Source organism: Pseudochaenichthys georgianus, chromosome 21 (genome assembly GCF_902827115.2).
Source record: "Pseudochaenichthys georgianus chromosome 21, fPseGeo1.2, whole genome shotgun sequence".
Lineage (NCBI taxonomy): Eukaryota > Metazoa > Chordata > Actinopteri > Perciformes > Channichthyidae > Pseudochaenichthys > Pseudochaenichthys georgianus.
The window spans coordinates 32,623,774-32,646,468 of record NC_047523.1 but is presented as its reverse complement, the minus strand read 5'-3'; the positions used below and the strand labels follow the sequence as shown (position 1 = coordinate 32,646,468).

The following is a 22,695-nucleotide window of genomic DNA, read 5'->3' as shown; positions in this document are numbered from 1 at the left end:
TACTTCTGCATACAGTATGTGACACTGTGAGTGTTGCACGGCCAGATACGGCTCAGCTGACTCAGATCAGGAGATATATGATACATTATGAAGTGATATGCCGCGGACTGTACTTAATGTACTCTGATCCGGTTACTTATGTTGTGGCCGATATTTCAGTAAGCTTTCTTAACGCTAATGTTATAATAGTCAGATTGCTCTGAAGATGGAGGTGATATTCTATTCATGTTCACGTTCACACAGTCGGTGATATTTGCCGGCCGTCTTTCCTGCGACGGCAGTTTTTCTGTATTTCCTTTCTCCTGTAATATGACTTGATCGCTTTAAACTCCGCACACTGAGCTCTGATTGGTCAGGAGGCGGTGCTTTCACTGAGTTGAGCTCTTAGCCTGCAACCTAACCTGGTCCCGACCAGGTTAGCTGCTTAGCATATATTACCATGGAGATCTAGCCTGCTAAAAAGAGAACCAGCTTCGGATGACCGGAAAGCCGGAGTTTTCCCTGAATTTAGCCGGCTAAGCGAAAATCCTGCTTCGCAGTATACCCCCCTGATCTCCACTTAATTTGAGAGGTAAACAGTGTACTTTCTACCCCTCCCCTGTATTTATCTGACAACTAAAGATACAGCATTAGATTGAGATTCAGCATATAGAATATGTTGCATTGTTATGCAGTAAATCAAACCACCAGCAGTACATAAAACATGCAGAATCACTTCAACCTTTGCCAGATACAGTATTAAATTGCTGCTTTCATGTTGATGCATCAGTATTAAAAATCAAATATTTGTTGTAGTACTTTTGCCTGCATTGTGGGGACTTTACCTTTACTTATTAAATATATTTGGCAGATATTATATCTGTACTTTTAGTTATATGTCACTGCAATTTTAATGCAGGTATTCGCCTTGTGATAGAATCGTTTGGTTTACTATACTGAGGCCTGTGGTGTAAAGTAACTTAGTACATTTACTCGACTACTGCAAGTACAAATCTGAGGGACTTGTACTTTACTTGAGTATTTCAATTTGTACTTTTACTTACACGTGTAAGTGTATTTGTGTGTGTGTGTGTGTGTGTGTGTGCGTGCGTGCGTGCGTGTGTGTGTGTGTGTGTGTGTGTGTGTGTGTGTGTGTGTGTGTGTGTGTGTGTGTGTGTGTGTGTGTGTGTGTGTGTGTGTGTGTGTGTGTGTGTGTGTGTGTGAGGAGATGTTTTCCATCTGCAGGTTGAACATAATACACTCATACCCATTCATTCTATGGCGGTCAATTCTGACCAAAGACATCATGGGTGTTTCACTGTTGAATAAATCACAACAAAATCAATGCAAATGGTGATCATCAATTGTATAATGTTCAGAGGCCTAGTGTGGAGGATAATATAAGGTGTTGAGGCAATTGGATGAAAAACACAATATTTATGATAAAAAACAAAGTCACTCGGTCACTTTTGACCCCAAACGCAAGAGAAGGGTTAGAGTTAGCCTACACGATTTGAGTACTGTTCCCACCCACTGAATGAATATTAGCTTACAGTATTTAAAATAAGAATATAAATAAACAACATTAAAGTCATATTATGACTTCTGTAGTTTTTCTCAGATCTTTTGACATGACTTGATTGAAGCATGTGTGTGTGTGATCATCCAGTGCAGTATTCAGATGTACTCCAATCGAGGTGAGGGACAACCCCAGTGCGCATGCGCAGCGTAGTCATCTGACGGGTGAGTGTTGCCGCTACACCGACAGGGCCACCGCTGTAACACAGGACACACACAGCCTCCATGAGGGACCGTCTCCTGCCAGAATAACACAGTTAAACAACTGAGGAGTAACCGGGATCACCGCCCAGACGTTTGGAGGTCGGTGAAATTCCCCCGGAGATGTAGCCAGCAGCGCGGCGTTGGGTCGGTGTGTTCGCTCGATCTCTGCATGGCTCTTCCCGGGGATGCCATGCAAATCAGAAGAGCCGACTGAGAGCCCGCTGCTCTTCGCTATCTCAGACACGGTGGCGGCGGCAGAGGTGGAGAGCGATGGATCCTGGTGGAAAGATCCAAATTAGGTAGCGTTTACGAAGAGAACCGAGGAGAGGAGAGCGTCTCCGTTTTGCAGTTTAGTCGCCGCCGGAGCCGTCTTAAGGATGGACTTCACCCAGCTCCGGAACATCATCAGCAGATACGTAAGGGCCCCTTCTGTCAACACTGTCACAACTGTAGCTGTGTGTCTGCAGGTGCATGGATGTATTGTAGTGCATGATACATATTACATTTGTTTCGGTGCATTAACTTGCACCACACTGACTTCACAGGGCAGAGAGTGCACGCACAGGGTGATGGACACTCATCTGCAATGATAAACATTTCACTGAGAAGCTTTGGCAGGCCATTGGCTGTGAGCTTTACAGTGTTTTTGTGGAGCTGAATGGGGAATGTGCCAGTGGCTACAGATGCAGGGATGGCCGGTGAATGTGCAGAATAGAAATTAACTTGGCTGGCCCAGTTAAATTGCTTTCGTGAGAGCTACAATATGCAATACACACTATCAACAATCACATGGCTTCCCCTGGTTCTGCAGAGGAAATAAATCCCACTCAGGACTCACAGAGCTCAGAGGCCTGGCTGGTACTCAGTTTTACACTTGCTTTTACTCCCGTGCAGCCTGATAGAGAGATAAGTTGCTAAGTTAAACTAGAAGGGTTTTAAAGTTGTTGTTACTCTCACTATTTGGTTTATTATAAAGCACCAAGGGTGTCCTGGGGTCAACATTTAAAAACATGTAATAAACAGTGGAGATGGCCAACATAAGACATGCATAAGAGAAAAGCCTTTAATGTATGTAAAAACCTACACTAATGACTTTCTCAACATAGTTCCAAGCAAAAATACAAATCCTTATATTTATAGCATCCCTTAAAGATGTTTTCATTTGAAACACTGATTTATTTGTTGATGTTATGTAGTAGAGGTAAATAATTCCATATTTGCATCGCTATACAACTTTGTGTTTTAAGAAAATAATGTTTGCCTTGGGGAGTTAAAACCAGCTTTTTGTTTCTTTGTTGCCTGTTTGGTGGCATGTGACTCTAAATCCTGTTTTTATTTTTAATTGGACTATTTATGATTGAACTATCCATCTTCAAAGTACAAGTGCAGCAATCATCCTGTCATCAACTTTTAACCAGTTAAGAGTCTCGACCAGTGCATACTATTGATAATAATCAGGGGAGTATAAAGTACTCAAATAGTTAATTAAAGTAAAATAAGTTTTAATACAGTAGAAATGCTTTGTGCTGCTTTCAGATTTGAACGTTTAAAAAAAAAAAAAAGGCTTATTATTTACTATATACACTTTTGGGTAGCTTGTATTTCCCCAAGGTTTTAACATTTTATTTATCTTAGCCTATACCTATTCATGTTCAATTATTTGTTGTCTATATTTTATAATATTAATTTTAATCTGAATCTTCAAAGTAACTGAAACTTTCAGATAAATACATACTTAAGTAAAGTACCTCAAAGTTGTATTTATGTACATTACTTGATTAAATGTACTTTTTTTTTACCACTGATTAAGGGACATTGGGAACACAAACTTCAAAGTACCTCAAGACATCAGGAAAATGAAGTGAAAACAATAATACAGTGTAGTAGCAATGTATTGGAGTAGAATCATAAAGTTGCAAGAAATTGACAAACTCATGAACCTTTAAATTGTACCTCAGTAAATGTACTTAGTTACTGTCCACCACAGATATAAGTTAGCAGGGTGTGCCGCTTTGCTTTGAACTAGCTGCAGAAAACACAAGAGAAAACACGAGCGTCCTCATCACTATTTGTTATCAGAGATCTGTCTAATGGCAGGAAATGTCCACATATTAACAGAGCAGATGACGGTGAGCTGTAACTACATTACTGGTTGTTCTGGTGTCACACACACATCGCTGCCATCAGCAGTCTCCGCTCGTCAGCCGGAGCAGGAAGCAGCTGCTGGCGGGGCGGCTGAATTAGAGAAGGAAGTGTCTGCAGGGAGACAAGGTGACAGGTCTGGTGATGATCATCAGAGTGGGCACCTCCGAGGGTCCTCACATCTGCTACAAGTCTGAGACCCTTCACCTCACCTGCCTCAGGTGCTGGGAGATAACTATCTGTGTGTGTGTGTGTGTGTGTGTGTGTGTGTGTGTGTGTGTGTGTGTGTGTGTGTGTGTGTGTGTGTGTGTGTGTGTGTGTGTGTGTGTGTGTGTGTGTGTGTGTGTGTGTGTGTGTGTGTGTGTGTGTGTGTGTGTGTGTGTGTGGGTGTGAGTGAGAGAGTTTGTGGTGCGTGCGTGCGTGCGCAGGACTAATGTCAGGGGAAATCAGATCCACGGGTGAAGAAGAGGGGAGGAGGACAAGGAGGCGAGGGTCAATGAACACGCCCCTTATTCCTCATCCCTCTGCAACACTGTTAAGTAGACAAGGGATTAATCATTAATTCAATTATCCCGTTATTGATTCAGAATTGGAGGGATGTTTGATGTATATCTGGACGTCTTATTGCTTGTATTGCCCTCCATTAACCCCGCCATATTCTGAACAGCTGCTCCCTTAATGAGGCTACATAGAAGAACACACATTACATCATGCAGGGTGATTAACATGTGATCAGCAAGAGGCCTTTTCTCCGGACAGAGAGAGCAATAAACTCCCTTCAAGGTCACTGCCCAAAAGAAGCCACCCTCACATACTTTAATTATTTTGCTATTTCAAAAAGTAAAGCTTCCTCAGGCACGAAAGGATGTACTTCTGATAACTTTACTCCAGCAGACAAGTTTATGAGCCTTTCTCTTCTTATTTTGTTATTTTATTATAACTGTTTTGGACTATTTTTGTGTGAAGGAAATAAGGCTTTTTCACGTGTGTTGCACAAGCTAGGCAAACTCTGCTTTGCTTGTAATTGGTTTTGTTTATTGAGTACATTTGTATATTTCTTGATATTATACTTTTTGGGGGATAGGATACTGTCATAAAGTTATTACCAGTGTTGCCATTTGTGTCCTACAAATATTATGAAGATGGAAACAGGCATTCAATGTTTGACACTAAAATAAGGAAACATTCAAAATAAAAAAAACTATTTAAAATAATCTTTATTAGCCAAGTGTATACAAGGAGTTTTACTCGAGTGTATTGCTTTCCTCTAAATAAAGTTGCACAAAAATTGACAAAACAGCTAGGAACAAGGACAACAAGCTGGACAATTTTACAAATAAAAAGGGCTTTAATATACACAGGTTTGTGAAAAAATAGGTGTCTACATGTTTGTAAAGGAACACTGTTTATCAAAAATGAAATGCAATAAAAGAGAAAATCTAGTTAAGCATAAGTCTGGAAGTAAACTATACATTTTAGACATCCAAAAAATATTGGCGGTATGATACTTGAAGATGGTTTGCTAGGGCATCTGTTCAAACAAGATTTCTGTTTTTTATTTGAGATAATTTTATGAGTTGTCTGATAGTCAAAGCCTCATCTTGACCATCTGGTGCTTCAGCTGTCACTGTGAAGTGAGCGTAACCTTTTTTTATAAATTGTAATTATTCAGTTCCATTCAGTCCAGGACTTCATAATGAGAAGGAAAACGTATAAGCCTGTTTTTCGGTTCCAAGAAAAGTTACCAGTGAATTGAGCCTGCACAGTTCAGTACATCGTTTTTGTGAAGAGAAATACGAAGTCATGGAGTTTTTCAACGCATGAAGTTTAAATGTTGTTTGTTTTGTCTTTTGGTATAACATAATGGCTAAGCTTTCATGCAATAAGATATACAGTATAATAGGTGTGTGTATGTGTGTGTACTTTTGTTCTGCTATCTCAGCAGATACCTGGAACAGGACATAACAGGACGACTTTATTTCCTAACTAGATTTAATTGAAAAATTATCTCATGTGGTTTGAACAGATCCTGTATGTGCCTGTGTGTGTGTGTGTGTGTGCGTGCGTGCGTGCGTGCGTGCGTGCGTGCGTGCGTGCGTGCGTGCGTGTGTGTGTGTGTGTGTGTGTGTGTGTGTGTGTGTGTGTGTGTTATATGGGTCCACCCCCTTGTCTCTGGTGCCTATTTGTCGCCTGATAATAATAATAATAGCCACGGTGTGATGCCTCAGACGGGCACAAAGCGTAAGAAATGCATGAGGTCAGGATCTGGATAAGGAAGATGCCGTTGGTCTTATTAAAGATACACATTATCTTATAGGGGCTTCAACATGTTCTCTTATTTATAAAGTTTACCTTATCACTTTCACAAAACAATATGAATATCTTCCACTGCTTCTCTTGTCTGCAGCTTGATTCACCTTACCCCCCCCCCCCCCCCCCCCCCCCCTCAGTCCTCACCCTGCTTTGCGTCTTATCTTTGAATGTATGACTGCTATTCTTGCGTAGACCTCTCACAACCTCAGCAGATAAAAGGGAAAAGCCAGCCGTGTCTCTCTTTGATCAAATGGCTGCCAGCAAAGTCCCGGCGTGCTGAAGGGCTTTGGAAAGGTTTCTAGCAACTTTACAGCTCTTTGAGTCCCCCGGCTGGTGTTGAAAGGCAGAACACAACCTGCTGGATCTCTGTTTGCCACATTAGCGGCTACCAACGGTTAAGGGCAGTCTATTCTTGGCTGCAGCCCCCCCTTAGAGACCAGGAGAAAGACAGGGGCTGTAGGTGACAAAAACACACAGGATTTTGTGTTTGGGGAAAAGCTTTTCCCTGCTGATTTCAGAGAGACAGCAAAGCATCTGCATCAAAATACTTATTTTTCTCCTGCAGCGCAACCCCAGACAAAGAGGTTTAATTATAAGACACCGTTTCAAGCCTGTGTTAGGATGTTGTCGGTGTGAAAACAGATAAAATGAGGAAGAGGTTTTTTTTTTTAGGATTCAGATTACGGTGGCGGGAGAAAAGGAGAGAGAAGAGAGGCAGGGGGAGAGGAGAAGTAGCACAGCTGGATTAAAGACTTATGTAACAGTTGGATCACAGCAAGTCAAGTGGGAGCGGAAGCTGGGACAACAACAGAATACAAATGTCGTCATTTTATAGTTATCTTTTCATGTTTTTTATCCTTGGATTTTGCTGCAGGTACTTCATTATTTGCGTCACTGGGGTCTTGTGGGTTTTGTCATTAAGCGTTTGAGGCGGTATCTGCCGTCTGAAGGTCACTACATCTCTATTTCCAATCAACATAATGTGATTCTTGTCTGCACCTTTGTGGCACTTTCCCCCATATAGCATCATCATTAGTTTCATCCTCACTGCTGCTTTTGATGTTTACTCTTTCATCCTGTTCCAAAAAAAGGATCGTCCACAGAGAATACAGTCTAAAAAAGTCTAAGTTGAACCAAATAAAAGCTCAAGGAAGATCACGAGGATATTGTCTGGAACAGAAATACTTAATACATTAATAATACATTTCTCTTAAAGCTTTATAATCTCTTGTCAAATCCAGTTTTTCAGCTTTAAATGTATGAGTAAATCCCATACGTTTCATCTCCAGTCTTCACTTAATGATGCATTATGAACGTGCAGCTTTAGCTTAGCTGTCTGTTGCTTCGCACTGTGTTGCTATGGTGATTAATGGCAATGAGAAGCAGTGAGTGCATGTTGAACAGGTAACCGACCTGCTTTCAGCTGATCAAGGTCTCACGGCTCCTTTTATCTTTGCTCAATGCTACGACACACTCCACAGCTTCTATTAATAGATATATAGAAATATTTTTTAATTGGTCCTAACAACTGCCAAAAATAACAGTGTTAAGGCTTGCTAATGATATTGCATTTTAAATGTAACTGTTCAATTATTTGTAAAAGTAGTTATTATATAATTTTTTTGTAAATACATGGAGAACTATTTGTCTCAGAGTTGATTTAGAATGAGTGGGAAATACCTGATTATGCTAACTTTACCAACGCTAATCAGCTAGGCGGTTTGCCATCGTTATTAGCATGTGTTGTCATTTGAGTTATATTGATCAAATGTGACTTCAAAACCTTTCCGTTTACCCCATAATTAAACAGAATTTTATATCGTGTCAGGTGAGATATATACACTATATTGAGGATGTTTTCAGATTTTAACCTCCACCCTGCTAGCTTTATATTAGCGAGCTAACATAAGCTTTGTAAGCTAGCCCAGTTAGCTACGGCACAGCTACACCTTACATGATAGTTGTAAATATTATTTATCACTACTCATTTTTCATAAATAGTAGTTTGTGTACTGTAACAAATTTTTAGTGAAGTGTTCTCTAAAAATCAACCACTTAGTGAACACTAACATATCAGTTAAGGGTGAATTTGCAAAGAGCTTTAGCAACGAGCTTAATTTCCCTAACTTTCATGCATTCACTTTTTAAACGCTCGCAAAGCAGAGATATTTGTTCCCAATGTTATTTAATCTTCTCCCATAACAGAATGGTACTCTATTGACTTAATTATACCACATCCTGTTGTTGTGATATAATGGTTTGTATGTTTTCACTTCCTCTAGTTAACATGAGTAGTTCATTAAGGAAGAGCTCAGTCAGAGACATTTGATCAGGGAGTTAATGAGCGATGCTACTCAACATGCGCTGTGCTCCGGCAGCACAGCATGGCAGTACAGTAGAGCAGGGATGAGACATGACCATTCAATCAGACCAGTTAATGGTGTATACCTTTTATTACACCTCGGCGGCATAAAGGAGCTGCACCATAGGGATAGATCATGGCATCGTCAGTGTCAAGGGTCGCTTTCCCACGATGAAGATATTCACATCCATAATTCTGTAAAGTGCTACGGTAGAAACTAGGGATGGGAACGATTAATCGAATATTCGAAATGATTCAGGTATTCGAATATGAGTTATGAATATTTTTATTATTATTATTTTTTTTTTTTTTATTTTTTTTTTGGGAGTGATGCCTAAGTTGATTACATATTATCAAATTGAATAATTCAATGTATTTATATACGACTATGCCATAGCTAAATGTGTTAGGTGACGTCTAAAGGTGTGTTTTGCTCCGGAGCGTCCACACTACAGCTCCAAAAATAGCTTGGAGCTGGGCGTGTCTGGAGCTTGGGGATTTTATTCAAGCAACACGGCCAACAACCAATCACATGAATCTCCCGCCCCCGACATACAAAGCAAAAACCCCCGGGGATTTTATGCGAGCAATATATATATAAACTCCCCAAACAGGCGAAAACCTACCAGTTTCCCCCACTGTCTCTGCCACCTCCCTCCATGCCTGGTTCCTCCGGTTTGTATCCCGGTAGGTGAAGAGGGTCTGGTCATACAAAACCGGGTGATTCGCTACGGCGATAGTTAGTTTCTCCTCCGACTTTTTTTGAAATATAGAAATGAACGGCGGGATATCTCTCCCAGCTTAGACGCGGTTTGATTGGCTAGCGCTTCAGCTGTCAGATTTTGGCCGTCTGCTGATCTCTCTCTCTCGTTCGGTTATACTTCACTCGCGTTTATGTCCAAATCCATCAGATCTAGCTAGTTCTAGACAATGATATGGCTGCTGCCCCTGCCTACACGCAGATCACGCAGACTCAAACCTCATTTTAGGCACAAATGTGGCACAAATGAGCTCCGCAGCCGTCGCGAGGTTCCGGGCTAACAGTTGAGCGTGCTCCCCCGCCCCCTGTCAACACTCGCGACACATGAGTGGCCAGCCTAAACAACAATAAGCGCTGCTTGGCAACCGTGTGTGGCGGCAAAGTACATGGACATTTTGACAGGAGAGATTTAGTTTTGCCGTTATTCAACATTTTACCAGTCCTAGTCCGGTAATTATTTACACTCTAAGAAGAGTCCTACACAACAGACATGGCGTCAAAAAGGAGTAATGTGTGGAAATACTTCGACCAGGTTAGTGAGTGCGGTGTAGAGGTCAAACTATGCCAAATTAAACTTATATACATGCTATACTTTGCTATACCCGCAACCTCCGTTCCAGCTGAGCGGGTCTTCTCTACAGCTGGGCTGATTGTGAATCGCCTCCACACATGAAAGCTGTAGGCCTATAGCTGTCAAACTGTGATCACCAGTTCAATACATTTGACAAATTTGACTTGGTTTCTACACTTATTTGAACATGTATGTATTTCTAAAAAAATTCGGATTTTTTTTTTTTTATATAGGATAACATTTCGGTTAACCGGTTAACCGTTTTTTGGGGGGTCGAATATTCGAATATACATTTGCTTTCAAATTCCCATCCCTAGTAGAAACACAGGGAAAAGGTCACAACTACAGAGGTTGTGTGTGTCTCTAAACCTTAAAACTAGCAGACCTGTTTCTTTTCTGTGAGGCTCGGTAATATATTGATTTTTTTGTTGACATGTCAGTAGATACTGTGTAGTCTTTTCCTGGTTTTACAGGTGGTAATATCGTAAAGTGATGCAATTTTGTTGTATATTACATATTTGTCTTTACTAGGGCTGCATGATTGGGACGAAAATAACTAATTGCAATTATTTTTGACTAATATTGCAATTGCAATAGGATTTTATTGGAGGGAACAATCCTTTGTGCATCATTATTCTCAATATCATTGAAAAATAAATAATAATATGATCAAAGTTTCATATTTTAGACATTATATATATATAAATATATATATAGTATACTGATGATTATTCATCAAACATCTCATTCTGTACATATGTTAGGAAAGCACCAATAGTCAAGCCTACAATATTGTTGCAATATCGATATCGGGGTATTTGGTCAAACATATTTGATATAGTAAAAAATGTCCCCGCCCTAGTTGAATCCAGAGTGTTTTTTTAAAAGATATTTTCTGGCCACCAATGCCTTTATTCAAGTGACACTGTTAAAGGGGGGAGACAGAAAGGATTACATGTGACAAATGATCCCAGGCCGGATCCGAACCCAGGTCATCCACTTGGGGAACCATCCCCAGTTCATGGGCCTCAAGTTCTACCAACTGAGCTTTATGAAGGCCCAATTCCAGAGTTCAAACAGTTCAAAACGTAGATCCGGCGCACAACCAGAAACATGAAAGGAGAAGTTGCAGCGGTGGGATACTTGATGATGGATGGTGATGTAAGACCAGCCTCGCAGCTCGGAGGCTTTTTCAGTGTTAATAAAGACAAAGCTTCCATGTCCCGCAACCAACCAGCCAGCCACTTTGTCTGATGGAGCGGCGGAGTGAGGAGAGAACAGTGGACCAGGGGTTGATACGGATCAGTGAGGATTAATGATCAGATAACTACAAACCACAATGCAATCTCTCTGAGTCTTTCTCCCACTGTCACACTGTCAGAGTGTGACACACACTGCCGGAGATGGAGGGAACAAAAGAGGGAAAACAGTGCAGATAGAAATATGACAGGACGGATCGGGGACTAGAGGATGAAGACATGTTTGAAATAGAAGTCGTTGTGTAACAGAGTAGATATGATGTATTGTTATCATGATAATAACAAGGACAGAAAATTACTCTGAATTCAGTTAATCAATTAATCATCTCAGTTATTCATCAGGAAAATAAATGCGAAAAACTCTTAACTTTTGGCATATGTTTAATTTGAATCTGCACTTTATTCAACTGTATTTTTTTAACCCTTTTTATTATTGGATTAACAATTAAAAATACAAATGATTGACAAATGATAAAGGTGTGTTGGTATAAAGATCACAATGTCCACAACAACCTCTAAACTAGACAAGTATGGATAGGATATCTGGCTAACATATTGTTAAGCAGGGTAATTTATGTATTGGGAACAGAGCCGAGGAAGTTATTTTTGACACAGTTGTGAGACCTATGAGCATGACATTTAGTTACCCTTAAAGCCCCTGTCACACTGTCCCGAAATTGACACCTGATGGACACACGATAAAGGAAATGTTCAAATTCGGCTGTGATCGTAGCAACATCGGGCCATTTGTGAGGGCATCTAAGCCATCGTATGACCACCGGTGGAGTTTCTCAGGCTCCGGCAGCAACTTCGTGAGCGGCAACTTCGTAAGGCACTCGTGAGGGCATCTTGTCAAGTCGTGTCATCTTCGTGTTATCATCGGTGCATTCGCCCTCACTCTGATCGGGGCGAATGCCCGATGGCACCGATGATAACAAGATGCCCTCACGATGGTTTACGAAGGAAAAAATGGACACACGAATTCAACACGAAGATGAACCTTCGCAAGGTCCTTCTGCAATTTTTTGGCATGCCAAAGATTTTGCCACCGCTCACGAAGTTGCTGCCGGAGCCTGAGAAACTCCACCGGCGGTCATACGATGGCTTAAGATGCCCTCACGAATGGGTTGTTTTATTGCACAACAAAATCATGTAAACATATTATGTAAATAACCCAATTTGTGTTCTGTGAAACTAAAAAGTATAATATATATTATTTTGAAGGAGAGTTGACAGGAAGTTGTTGTTGTTATGGAAACAACATTACGGAGAAAACGTAATATTTTCTACATATAAAGACGGATAAAGTAAAGAACAAAGTCTGAAGATATCAGTACAGTATCATAGTACTTTAACATAATTGTTTTTGGTACTTTCGTTGCAGTTGTATGTCTTAAATGTAATGTAAATGTTGCCTTCGTGTGTGGTTCGGGGCCATCTTCGTGCGAAATTCACAATTCCATATTCGTGTGTCCATCGGGTGTCAACTTCGGGACAGTGTGACAGGGGCTTTACCAAAATAACTAGTGCTAAATCATCTAGTTTACATCTCTGAAATTACAGCCTTTTTTACTTGAATTCTAAAACCAAATCTTACTTTGTAACACTTTCTTTTTTATCTCAACAAACTTTCATTTCGCATCGTCTTCATTTCAGTCACAAGTTTTCTCTTGTTTCTCGCTCCTCTTCAATCAGCTGCTCTTTTTCTATCTGTCTTATTATCTTGCTCTCTTTCCATTTCACTGCATCTCTCCGGGTCATGTTTCTCCCCCTAATGTGTTGGAGGGGTCTCAAGTCCTGTTACTCTATTTATATCCTACTGCCAAAGCCTGTTGATCATTGTGGATAAGTTTAGATGCGTGACTCAGAGCTTTTCACTCTTGTGGTTCAACATCAAATACTCTCTTATTGCTGATTTCACCACGTCAAGTTGCATTAGTAAGTACATAATGTTTGTTTTGATTCAAAGCAAAGTTTATTCCGGCTTTAAAAAAACATGTTTGAATCTACAAGGTTGCTGAGGAGACTTGTGAACAATGAAAGATGTGGTCTTTGGCAGGGATTAACGACACCTCCGCCAAAATGTTGAGGACATTTTAAGCAGTGAAGCGCTGCTCCCCATGAAATGCTTGTTCCAGAACTTTTTTCTGATGGTCAACGCTTCAGCTTCGAGCTGTGTCAGGCCGGCTGCTCTGCCAAAGGCTCACACTGCCCGCTCTGGCAAAAGCATTAGAGCCATGTAGGAAGCCAGATGGAAACAAACAGCCGAACGCCGTGCTCTCTTGACTCTTGTTTTTTCTTTTGAGAGCTCCATTTCCACAATATTGTTAAATGAAGGACACCTTGGGGTAAACTCCCAGAATGCACACTGTTATTCCCCGGGGAGCTTCTTAGATGTATAGATGAGACATGGACTGAGATGGAGGCTTGCATGCACCAGCCAATGTGCTTTCATACATTTTTGTCAAGGAATCATAGTAAAAGCAACCGTGTTGTTTTGTGTCTGTGGGTGAGAGTAATGCAGAACGAAGAGTCCTGCAGGAAGGAGTAAAGAGATCAATGACAAATCCACGCTTGTGTGACTCGGAGCCGATCCAACGTACACACATCAACAAACACACACTCTTCCTTCTGTCGGCTGCTGTCGGCAAAAGTCGAAGTTAAAAGTCGTGTTGTAACGTTTTGTTTCTTGACTGCACTTCTCATCCATGACAGTTAGGCTACTTCCTAATAGACTTAATTCTTAATTCATACAAAATAAAATAAAAATTACATATGTAAGGAATTTGATGAGATGTTGTTTTGGGCTCAACTTCTTATAAAACTAAATCACTATGATTTGTTTTCGTATTTGTAACCACAGATATGATGTATTTCCATCTCAGTTTTGATTGTGGTTGGTTTGTTTGACCAATAGCCCAAAACCTAAAGAAAAAGATAATGTTTAAAATCTAAGTTTCTGTATGTCTTTCCTTCATATGTATCAACAACTGTACATGTTACTCTACTCTCTTGGTGGGCTTTGCTGAGGACCCAAGGAAGTTCAGTGTAGGGTGTGAAATTGTTTGGATGAGTGGTTTAAGATAAAGCTGCAAATAGAAATACCACAAGCCAAACAGTTGGCCATGCAGACACTGCACTGTACTTATATAATCATAATACAATATTTAAAGGGGCTGAGAACTGAAACTAGGGACTTTTGGCTTTGCTTGATAAATGACCTAATTCATTATCTAATCAATTATTCCAGCATTAGTGTTGTTAATGCTGAGAACAGTGACATCACTATGTAACACTCACGTTTCTATTGGCTAGCACTCCAACACATTGTGCATGATAGGCTAAGAGGCGGGACATCTCTAAGCGGTTGACCAATCACAACAGAGCTGGCAAGCTAACCAATCAGAGCAGACTGGGCTCTGGTTTCAGACAGAGGGTGAAAAGAGGTGCTGCAGCACAGGCAGTATGAGAAAATAAAGAGCTTTTGGACATTAAAGCATGGAGACATGTCAGAGTAGACGCACAACATACACATATGAAACCTGAAAATTATCATAATATGTAATCTTTTAAAAAACAACATCAACAAGAGATCAGATAATTAAAAACTATAAATGTATATATTTTCACAGTACTTGTAAGGCAAGGCAATTTTATTTATATAGCACTTTTCAGCACGTGGCGATTCAAAGTGCTTTACAGATTAAGACATTTAAGAACAAATACAGCATAAATACATTATTAAAAAGGCATTTAAAAACAGGCATAATAAGCAAAGGTAATGAAATAAATGAAATAATAAACACAGCAGCAGGTACAGAATACATGACTAAAAAGGCATACTGTAGTGTGAGTATGGGCAGCTCAATTAAAAGCAAGTCTCCATTAGGGATGGGAACGATTAATCGAATATTCGAAATGATTCAGGTATTCGAATAATTATTCATGTATTCGAATATGAGTTATGAATATTTTTATTAATTTTTTTTTTGGGAGTGATGCCTAAGTTGATTACATATTATCAAATTGAATAATTCAATGTATTTATATACGACTATGCCATAGCTAAATGTGTTGGGTGACGTCTAAAGGTGTGTTTTGCTCTGCTCACCGGCCCCTCACAGCGGGCAGAGCTGCAGGTGCTGATCTCTCTCTCTCTCGTGTCCGGTTATACTTCACTCGCGTTTATGTCCAAATCCATCAGATCTAGCTAGTTCTAGACAATGATATGACTGCTGCCCCTCCCTACACGCAGATCACGCAGACTCAAACCTCATTTTAGGCACAAATGTGGCGCAAATGAGCTCCGCAGCCGTTGCGAGGTTCCGGCGCTAACAGTTGAGCGTGCTCCCCCGCCCCCTGTCAACACTCGCGACACATGAGTGGCCAGCCTAAACAACAATAAGCGCTGCTTGGCAACCGTGTGTGGCGGCAAAGTGCATAGACATTTTGACTGGAGAGATTTAGTTTTGCCGGTATTCAACATTTTACCAGTCATAGTCCGGTAATTATTTACACTCTAAGAAGAGTCCTATACAACAGACATGGCGTCAAAAAGGAGTAATGTGTGGAAATACTTCGACCAGGTTAGTGAGTGTGGTGTAGAGGTCAAACTATGCCAAATTAAACTTATATACATGCTATACTTTGCTATACCCGCAACCTCCGTTCCAGCTGAGAGGGTCTTCTCTACAGCTAGCCTGATTGTGAATGGCCTCCACACATGAAAGCTGTAGGCCTATAGCTGTCAAACTGTGATCACCAGTTCAATACATTTGACAAATTCGACTTGGTTTCTACACTTATTTGAACATGTATGTATTTCTAAAAAATTCTTGAAAAAAAATTGGGTAAAAAAAAAAATGGAAAAAAAAAAATTCGGGAAAAAGTTTTTTACCCAATTTTTGTTTTTGTATATAGGATATGTACATTTCGGTTAACCGGTTAACCGTTTTTTGGGGGGTCGAATATTCGAATATACATTTGCTTTCAAATTCCCATCCCTAGTCTCCATTGAACAAAAGCATGGTTTTGATTTATTGTAAGGTCTGAAATGATGGATGACAACGTGTAATAACTATAAGTGGTGTTATATTCCATAATAATAATAATAATAATAATAATAATAGGAGTTGTAAGGAAACTCATCACCAAGGCTACACAGTGTGATTTAACCCCGTTTTTTTCTCTCTCCACCTGTATTGCTATTTATAACTCTACATATATCTCTCTCTCCGTCAGTGTGTGGGGGAGGAGATCTGGGTGGACAGTCGGACGGTGTACATCGGCCATAAAGAGCCTCCTCCGGGAGCTGAGGCCTACATCCCTCAGCGTTACCCCGACAACCGCATCCTCTCCTCCAAGGTGAGCGAGCCTCAGCCCCCCCGAGTCACAGCCGAAGCATTGTTCATCATCATGCCGCTCCTTCCTCTTATATTGAGACAACCATGTAATCTCTTTTGTGGCCATGTTTTTAAGGATGACACATTTCACTTCGCTAGTTTTTCGTCAAGCTATGCGTCACCGTTTCTCTCGTGCTGTTGTTTTTCCTTTTTCTGTTTTTTTATATTATGTGCGTGAGAATAACTCTGTCGCTCTGTCCCACAGTACACCTTCTGGAACTTCATCCCCAAGAATTTATTCGAGCAGTTCAGAAGAATCGCTAACTTCTACTTCTTGGTTATATTTCTGGTCCAGGTGAGATTTTCATTAAAACCAGTGATCATTTTATTCAACCTTAGAACACAAAGGAAATACTCTCCCAGCTGTCCATTAGTTAAAGACAAACTATCCAACAATGTATTACTAGTTCTATTTTATGCATTCATTTTCTGAATACCTACCCTTTTTAATGGCCTGCTTAAAAATGAAAGTGCATGGCTTAGCATCAGGATATATTAATGGCAGCTGGAGGCATTTGACAGCTGAACATAGCCCCATTTTTAATACGTTAATGTTCAAATGTACATTAGGTTGCTGGTGTTTTTGAAAGACTCTTCTCATAATTGAGAAGCAGGTTTAAATGTATTTGGCACAAACCTGCAAACTCTCTAGCTGGTGCACAGTGACTTACTTATTATTGGGTCTGGGAAAACAAAAAACCTGGTAAAACATTTTTACACTGCAGATTATTTGGTGAAGTTTGCTTGAATTTACTTGGAACATCAATCTCTGTACCAACATGCATAGCAGTTCATCCAATAATACTACACCGTCATTTGTGAAACTTTATCATAGTTTCTCAAAGAAAGACATTTTCCTCACATACGGTTACAATCACATGCATTAACTAATCACATGACATCAGTTCAAACCATGTTTTCATTGCTTTTTGATGACCAGTTAAATCCTGCACCAGTGTTTAAGGTTACAAATGATTACAAGAATAACTTATTATAACTTCATATTATGCTGAAAATGAGTGCTGTACTACCCAGTGTGTGTCTTTCTAAATTACAATCAAAGAGAAGCAGCTTATTTCCTTGAGCCACTATATTGCACCAAATGCTGAATACAAGGACACACTCACCACAGAGGAGAAGGATAGAACAATGTATTTACCAGCATCACCTTCATAAACCACACTGCAACACAGCCAGAGCCTGAGTCTTCATTGCTGTGTGTTTTATCAGTAACATGTGAAATACTGCACTTTCCAAGTGGGTCAAACTGGGCATGGCACATAGCAGCGATGTTTCTCCTCTGTGTTTTAGTCGCCTGAAAGCTGCTACTTTGCTTTTATTACTTTCTACAAATGTCTCTAAAAAGTAGTGGGAACAAATGACAAGTTAACTATCCCAGAATGGATATTTCCTGTTAGAACAGATGGAGCATATCAAGCCAGATTTGATTACATAAATGTTGCCAGATTGGTGCTTGATTCCTTATTACAGAAGCGTTTATAAGTCCTGCTGTACTTTCTTACTCAATGTTGCATTACTTGGCGTCCTCTATGTTGTCCCCCCTTCATCTTCATCCCCTGCACCTTCCTCACACTCTTCCTCTCTCTTTGCAGCTCATCATCGACACCCCCACCAGCCCAGTCACCAGCGGCCTGCCCCTCTTCTTCGTTATCACCGTCACCGCAATAAAACAGGTAGGACACACACCAACACGCTCACATTTCCAAGAAATATTTCCCGCACAGAACCCCGCTCACACACACACACACACACACACACACACACACACACACACACACACACACACACACACACACACACACACACACACACACACCAACTTGCACACACACACACACACACACACCAACTTGCACACACACACACACACACACTCTACGAACCGGCTGCTCTATTATCTGTATATACACATTCCTCACTCAGTGAAAGGACATGCCGTTGAATGTGTCTGGTGATGTGAGAAATATGACAATGAATGGTCTCCTCTGTTAATCACTCGCACCCCCAGGAGAAGCATCCTCTCTCCCGAGCTCCGCTTCTGATGGGGAGGTATCAGTGATAGATTGAGCTGTTCTGGCTGAGGAAGCCTGAGCTTCACTTGGACATAAATCTAAAAAAACCTGACATTTGGCGAGAAATCCAGAAACGGGTCAAGCTCAGGGAGCACGATGCTAATTAATTACAGCGCATGACTTTCACCTCTTCCGCTCCGTCTCTTGATCTCATACTACACGCAATAATATATACTCTCTGCTTCCCCCATTGCCCACAAACACTTTGGCTTTCTCTTCCTTCTTCCTTACGATCTACATTACGATTACATTGATGCACATCATGTCACCGTGATCTTTTAATACTGTGAGCCATATTCATCTCCCTGAACATGTTGCACTTCTCTGCACACGTTTCTGCACAGCCCTCCACTTTAAAATACAACACATTGCAGTTTGTCATATATTGTCATTGTACTAAGTTTCTTTAGTTTCAATACTTGATTTTTATTATCGTTATATTTTTGACCTTCTGTTACAACCTATTTTCTTATGTGGTTCATGTTTGTACCGTCATAAACCAAAGACAATTATTTGTATGTGTAAGCGTACCTGGCAATAAACTTGATTCTGATTCTGATCTCCCTCTTTCTCCCTCTTTCTCCCCTCTTTCTCCCTCTTTCTCCCTCTCTCTCTCAGGGCTACGAGGACTGGCTCCGACACAAGGCTGACTGCTCTATAAACGAGTGTCCGGTGGACGTGGTGCAGCAGGGGAAGGTGGTGAGGACTCAAAGTCACAAGCTACGGGTAAGAATGGCCTCATTAGAGCAGTGTAGCACCTGAGGCTAAAAAACAACGCTACAGTGCTGCTGCATAGCCCGCTTTTTCAAAACTCTCAACTCCCCCCTTTCTCTTTCTAGCCCTCTCTAACTTTGTTTCCTTCCTCTCTGGCCTCTCGCTTGTCTTTCCCACCAATTAATTGCCATGAAACTGTAGTAGAGGAACAATTATAGTGTCCCCTTGTGCACCGTGCGGGAAGCCCCTTTGGCCGGTTCCCAGGACTGATGTATTTCATGAGAGAGGATATTCCTGTCATCATCCTGTGACGCTCTCTTATGTCAGTCTGATGCAACTCTTTGGTATCAGTCTCATTCTAGAAAGTGGCTTATAATCCATCAGACTTATATAATATCAAAACCCATGTTCGATTCTATTTAGGATCCGCATTTTTTGCAATAGCATCGACTATACCTTGCCGTATTTTGCTTTAAAATAGTACGTTTAAATGGTTTCCGATGTTTAATTGCATCCCCACGCATGACAGATTTGATGTGATACAGATATTTGATCCTGAGTTCAGTATTACTGTTTCAGGGGACACTGTTAAGTCTCCTTTATTCACACAAACGACCCCTCCGCCTCCACATCTTTTTACTTCTCCTGCTGCTGACATGGAAATCGATCTCAACGCTCCAACTTATGATCCAATTCCTAAAATACACTGAGAGTAGTGTTTTCGTAGCGCCTCGTAAGACAACACTCTTGCCACGTTCATTGATGACATTGGATACAACTTGTGTTTCTATCTTTACACATAAATAATAATAATAATAATGCATTACATTTTTTTTATTAGAGCGCTTTTACAGGTGCTCAAAGCGCTTTACAAGTACACATTACACATATTAGACATGTAAGAGTCATTACTGCGGACATTACTCACAGGAGCAGATGCGCGTAAAGTGTCTTGCCCAAGGACACTACGGCCTGACGCAGTGGCGGCCGAGGCGGGATTCGAACTGGAGTTCACCAACGCCCCTTGATCTGATGACCAACGCTCTAACCACTGCGCCAAAACAGTCCCAAGTCACATAATTCAATTGCTATGACTGCTACACGATGCTTTGCGCAAACAGCTGCTAACATAGGTATACAAAATATCCAACAGCAATAAAACATGATTAAAATGAGCACCACTTTTACCAGCTGCATTAAACACATGAATGGATTTATAATCATAGTCCAGTAACTCGTATGATTCTAAATTGGGCCTATATGCTTACCGAATACTGTTGCTTTTGGTACTTTGTAGTTTATTTGATGTCAATACTTGTAATACTTGTGTACTTTTACTTAAGAAAGATTTTCAATGTTGTTATTCTCTCAATTTGGTGTTGCTACTTTAAGGAAAATATCTGAGTTCTCAGCACAACACAGCAGCATGAACAGTGTGCTCTAACAGAGTAAGGCGCCCATTCAGACTATTTTCTTAATTCAGTACTCCGACAGTATTTATGGAAGCAGATTCATATTTCTTGAGGAAAAACAGGAAGCAGCTTCACTGAGCTGCATATTAATCTGCAGATATGTGTCTCATGTCAGCGCAGCGTGAATAAAGCGGAGGTGTCAGAGAACATGGCGGGAGTGTCGAGCTCAGCTGCTCCTATGTAGATGTGTAGATTGTACGCTGTATCTCAGTCTGCCTTCAGCATTGTGTGGAGGGTATTTAATGAGTGCAGGTACATGTCATTCTGCTGCGTCTGCTCCTCCTGTCGAGCGTGCACAGAGTGTGTGGGATGTTGAGGGTCAGAGTAGAATAAAGCGCCCTGCTTTAAAGGTTACAGAGTCTTATGGTATGTGTTGCCGTAGCAGCAGAGGTGGACACATTAGTAATACAGTAGTGTAGGTCTCTATGTCTCTCTGTCTTTGTTAGGATCCCTTTTAGCACTAGCATAAGCATGGGCTATTATTTCTGGGGTCCACACACATACAGTCAAACACACAGTAAGTACGTAAGTAAGTAAAACTTTATTTATATAGCACCCTTCTCAACACGGATGTACAAAGTGCTTTACAGTACAGTACACAGGACACAATTCACAGTACAACTATAAAATGTAGAATAAAAGGCATAAAACAGCAGCAGGTAATACATAGGATAAAACATATGACAAAACACCAATACAAAAAAAGACAGCCACTAACTCACCTCCTCCGACGACCCAAAGGCCTGTCGGAACAGGTGTGTCTTTAACTGCCCCTTAAAAATCTCTATTGAGGCCAAGGTTTTTATTATCTGGGGGAGTTTGTTCCAAAGCATCAGCCCCTCCCTTGATGGTCAGCTCATTCCTCTCTCCTCCGTTGTCACCAACCTCGGTGTAAGGTTTGACCCCACTCTGTCTTTCCAAGCCCACATCAAACATATCACCAAGACCTCCTTCTTTCACCTGAAAAACATTTCCCGACTGAAGCCCTCACTCTCAACTGATGACATCAAAAAACTGGTTCATGCACTCGTCTTCTCAAGACTAGACTATTGCAATGCACTCCTCTCCGGTTTCCCAGCCAAATCCATCAACCGCTTGCAAGTTGTCCAGAACAGCACAGCCAGAGTTCTCACCGGTACAAAAAGGTCCGCACACATAACCCCCATACTTGCAAAACTACACTTGCTCCCAGTCCACTACAGGATCCAGTTTAAGGTTCTGCTCCTCACGTACAGAGCCCTGAATGGACAAAGCCCAAAATACCTCTGTGACCTCATTCATACCCAGACATCTACCCGCTCTCTCCGCTCCAGCCACGCTCCTCTTCTTTACATCCCCCGCACACGTCTCCGAACAATGGGAGACCGAGCCTTCTGCTCATTCGCCCCGCGCCTCTGGAACTCCCTCCCAGATCAGCTGAGATCTGCCCCTTCCACCGAGGTCTTCGAAACCGGCCTTAAGACCCTCTTCTTTCGGCAGGCCTTCCAATAAATTTTGAGCACGGTACACCTGGAGTACTGCCATTTGTATCGCTATCTCCGACTTTTATTTGTGTACTCTATTTTATATTTTATTTTTTATTTTTTGATTTCTTATTATTATTACAATTATTTGTTTAATCTCTCAAAAGTGTATCAGTATCCCTTGTTGTGAAGCACTTTGAGATTTGTCTTGGCAGATGAGAAGCGCTATATAAATTAAATATATTATTATTATTATTAAAGCCTTGGGGCCACCGCCTCAAAGGCACGGGCACCCTTAGTCTTTAGCCTGGTTCGGGGCACGCTTAGGAGGCCTTGCTCAGAGGACCTCAGGGCCCGGGTTGTGATGTGCGGGTGGATAAGGT

The 22,695-nt window shown here is 41.0% G+C and overlaps 1 protein-coding gene across 2 annotated transcripts in view; it reads left to right on the top strand.

The window, feature by feature from the left end:
* The first annotated feature begins 1,737 nt into the window (after positions 1–1,737).
* The window catches only part of LOC117467021 (phospholipid-transporting ATPase IH-like), a 43,614-nt gene continuing 22,656 nt past the window's right edge, over positions 1,738–22,695 (top strand). The window contains exons 1-5 of one of the 2 annotated variants that reach the window (XM_034110574.2): positions 1,738–2,177; positions 16,410–16,532; positions 16,776–16,865; positions 18,184–18,264; positions 19,282–19,389. In XM_034110574.2, the coding sequence (XP_033966465.1) occupies positions 2,139–2,177; positions 16,410–16,532; positions 16,776–16,865; positions 18,184–18,264; positions 19,282–19,389 (441 nt within the window). In that variant the 5' untranslated portion in view covers positions 1,738–2,138. Of the gene's footprint in view, positions 2,178–15,665; positions 15,755–16,409; positions 16,533–16,775; positions 16,866–18,183; positions 18,265–19,281; positions 19,390–22,695 lie in introns of those variants that run through there. The other variant, XM_071207065.1, reaches the window with a different exon arrangement.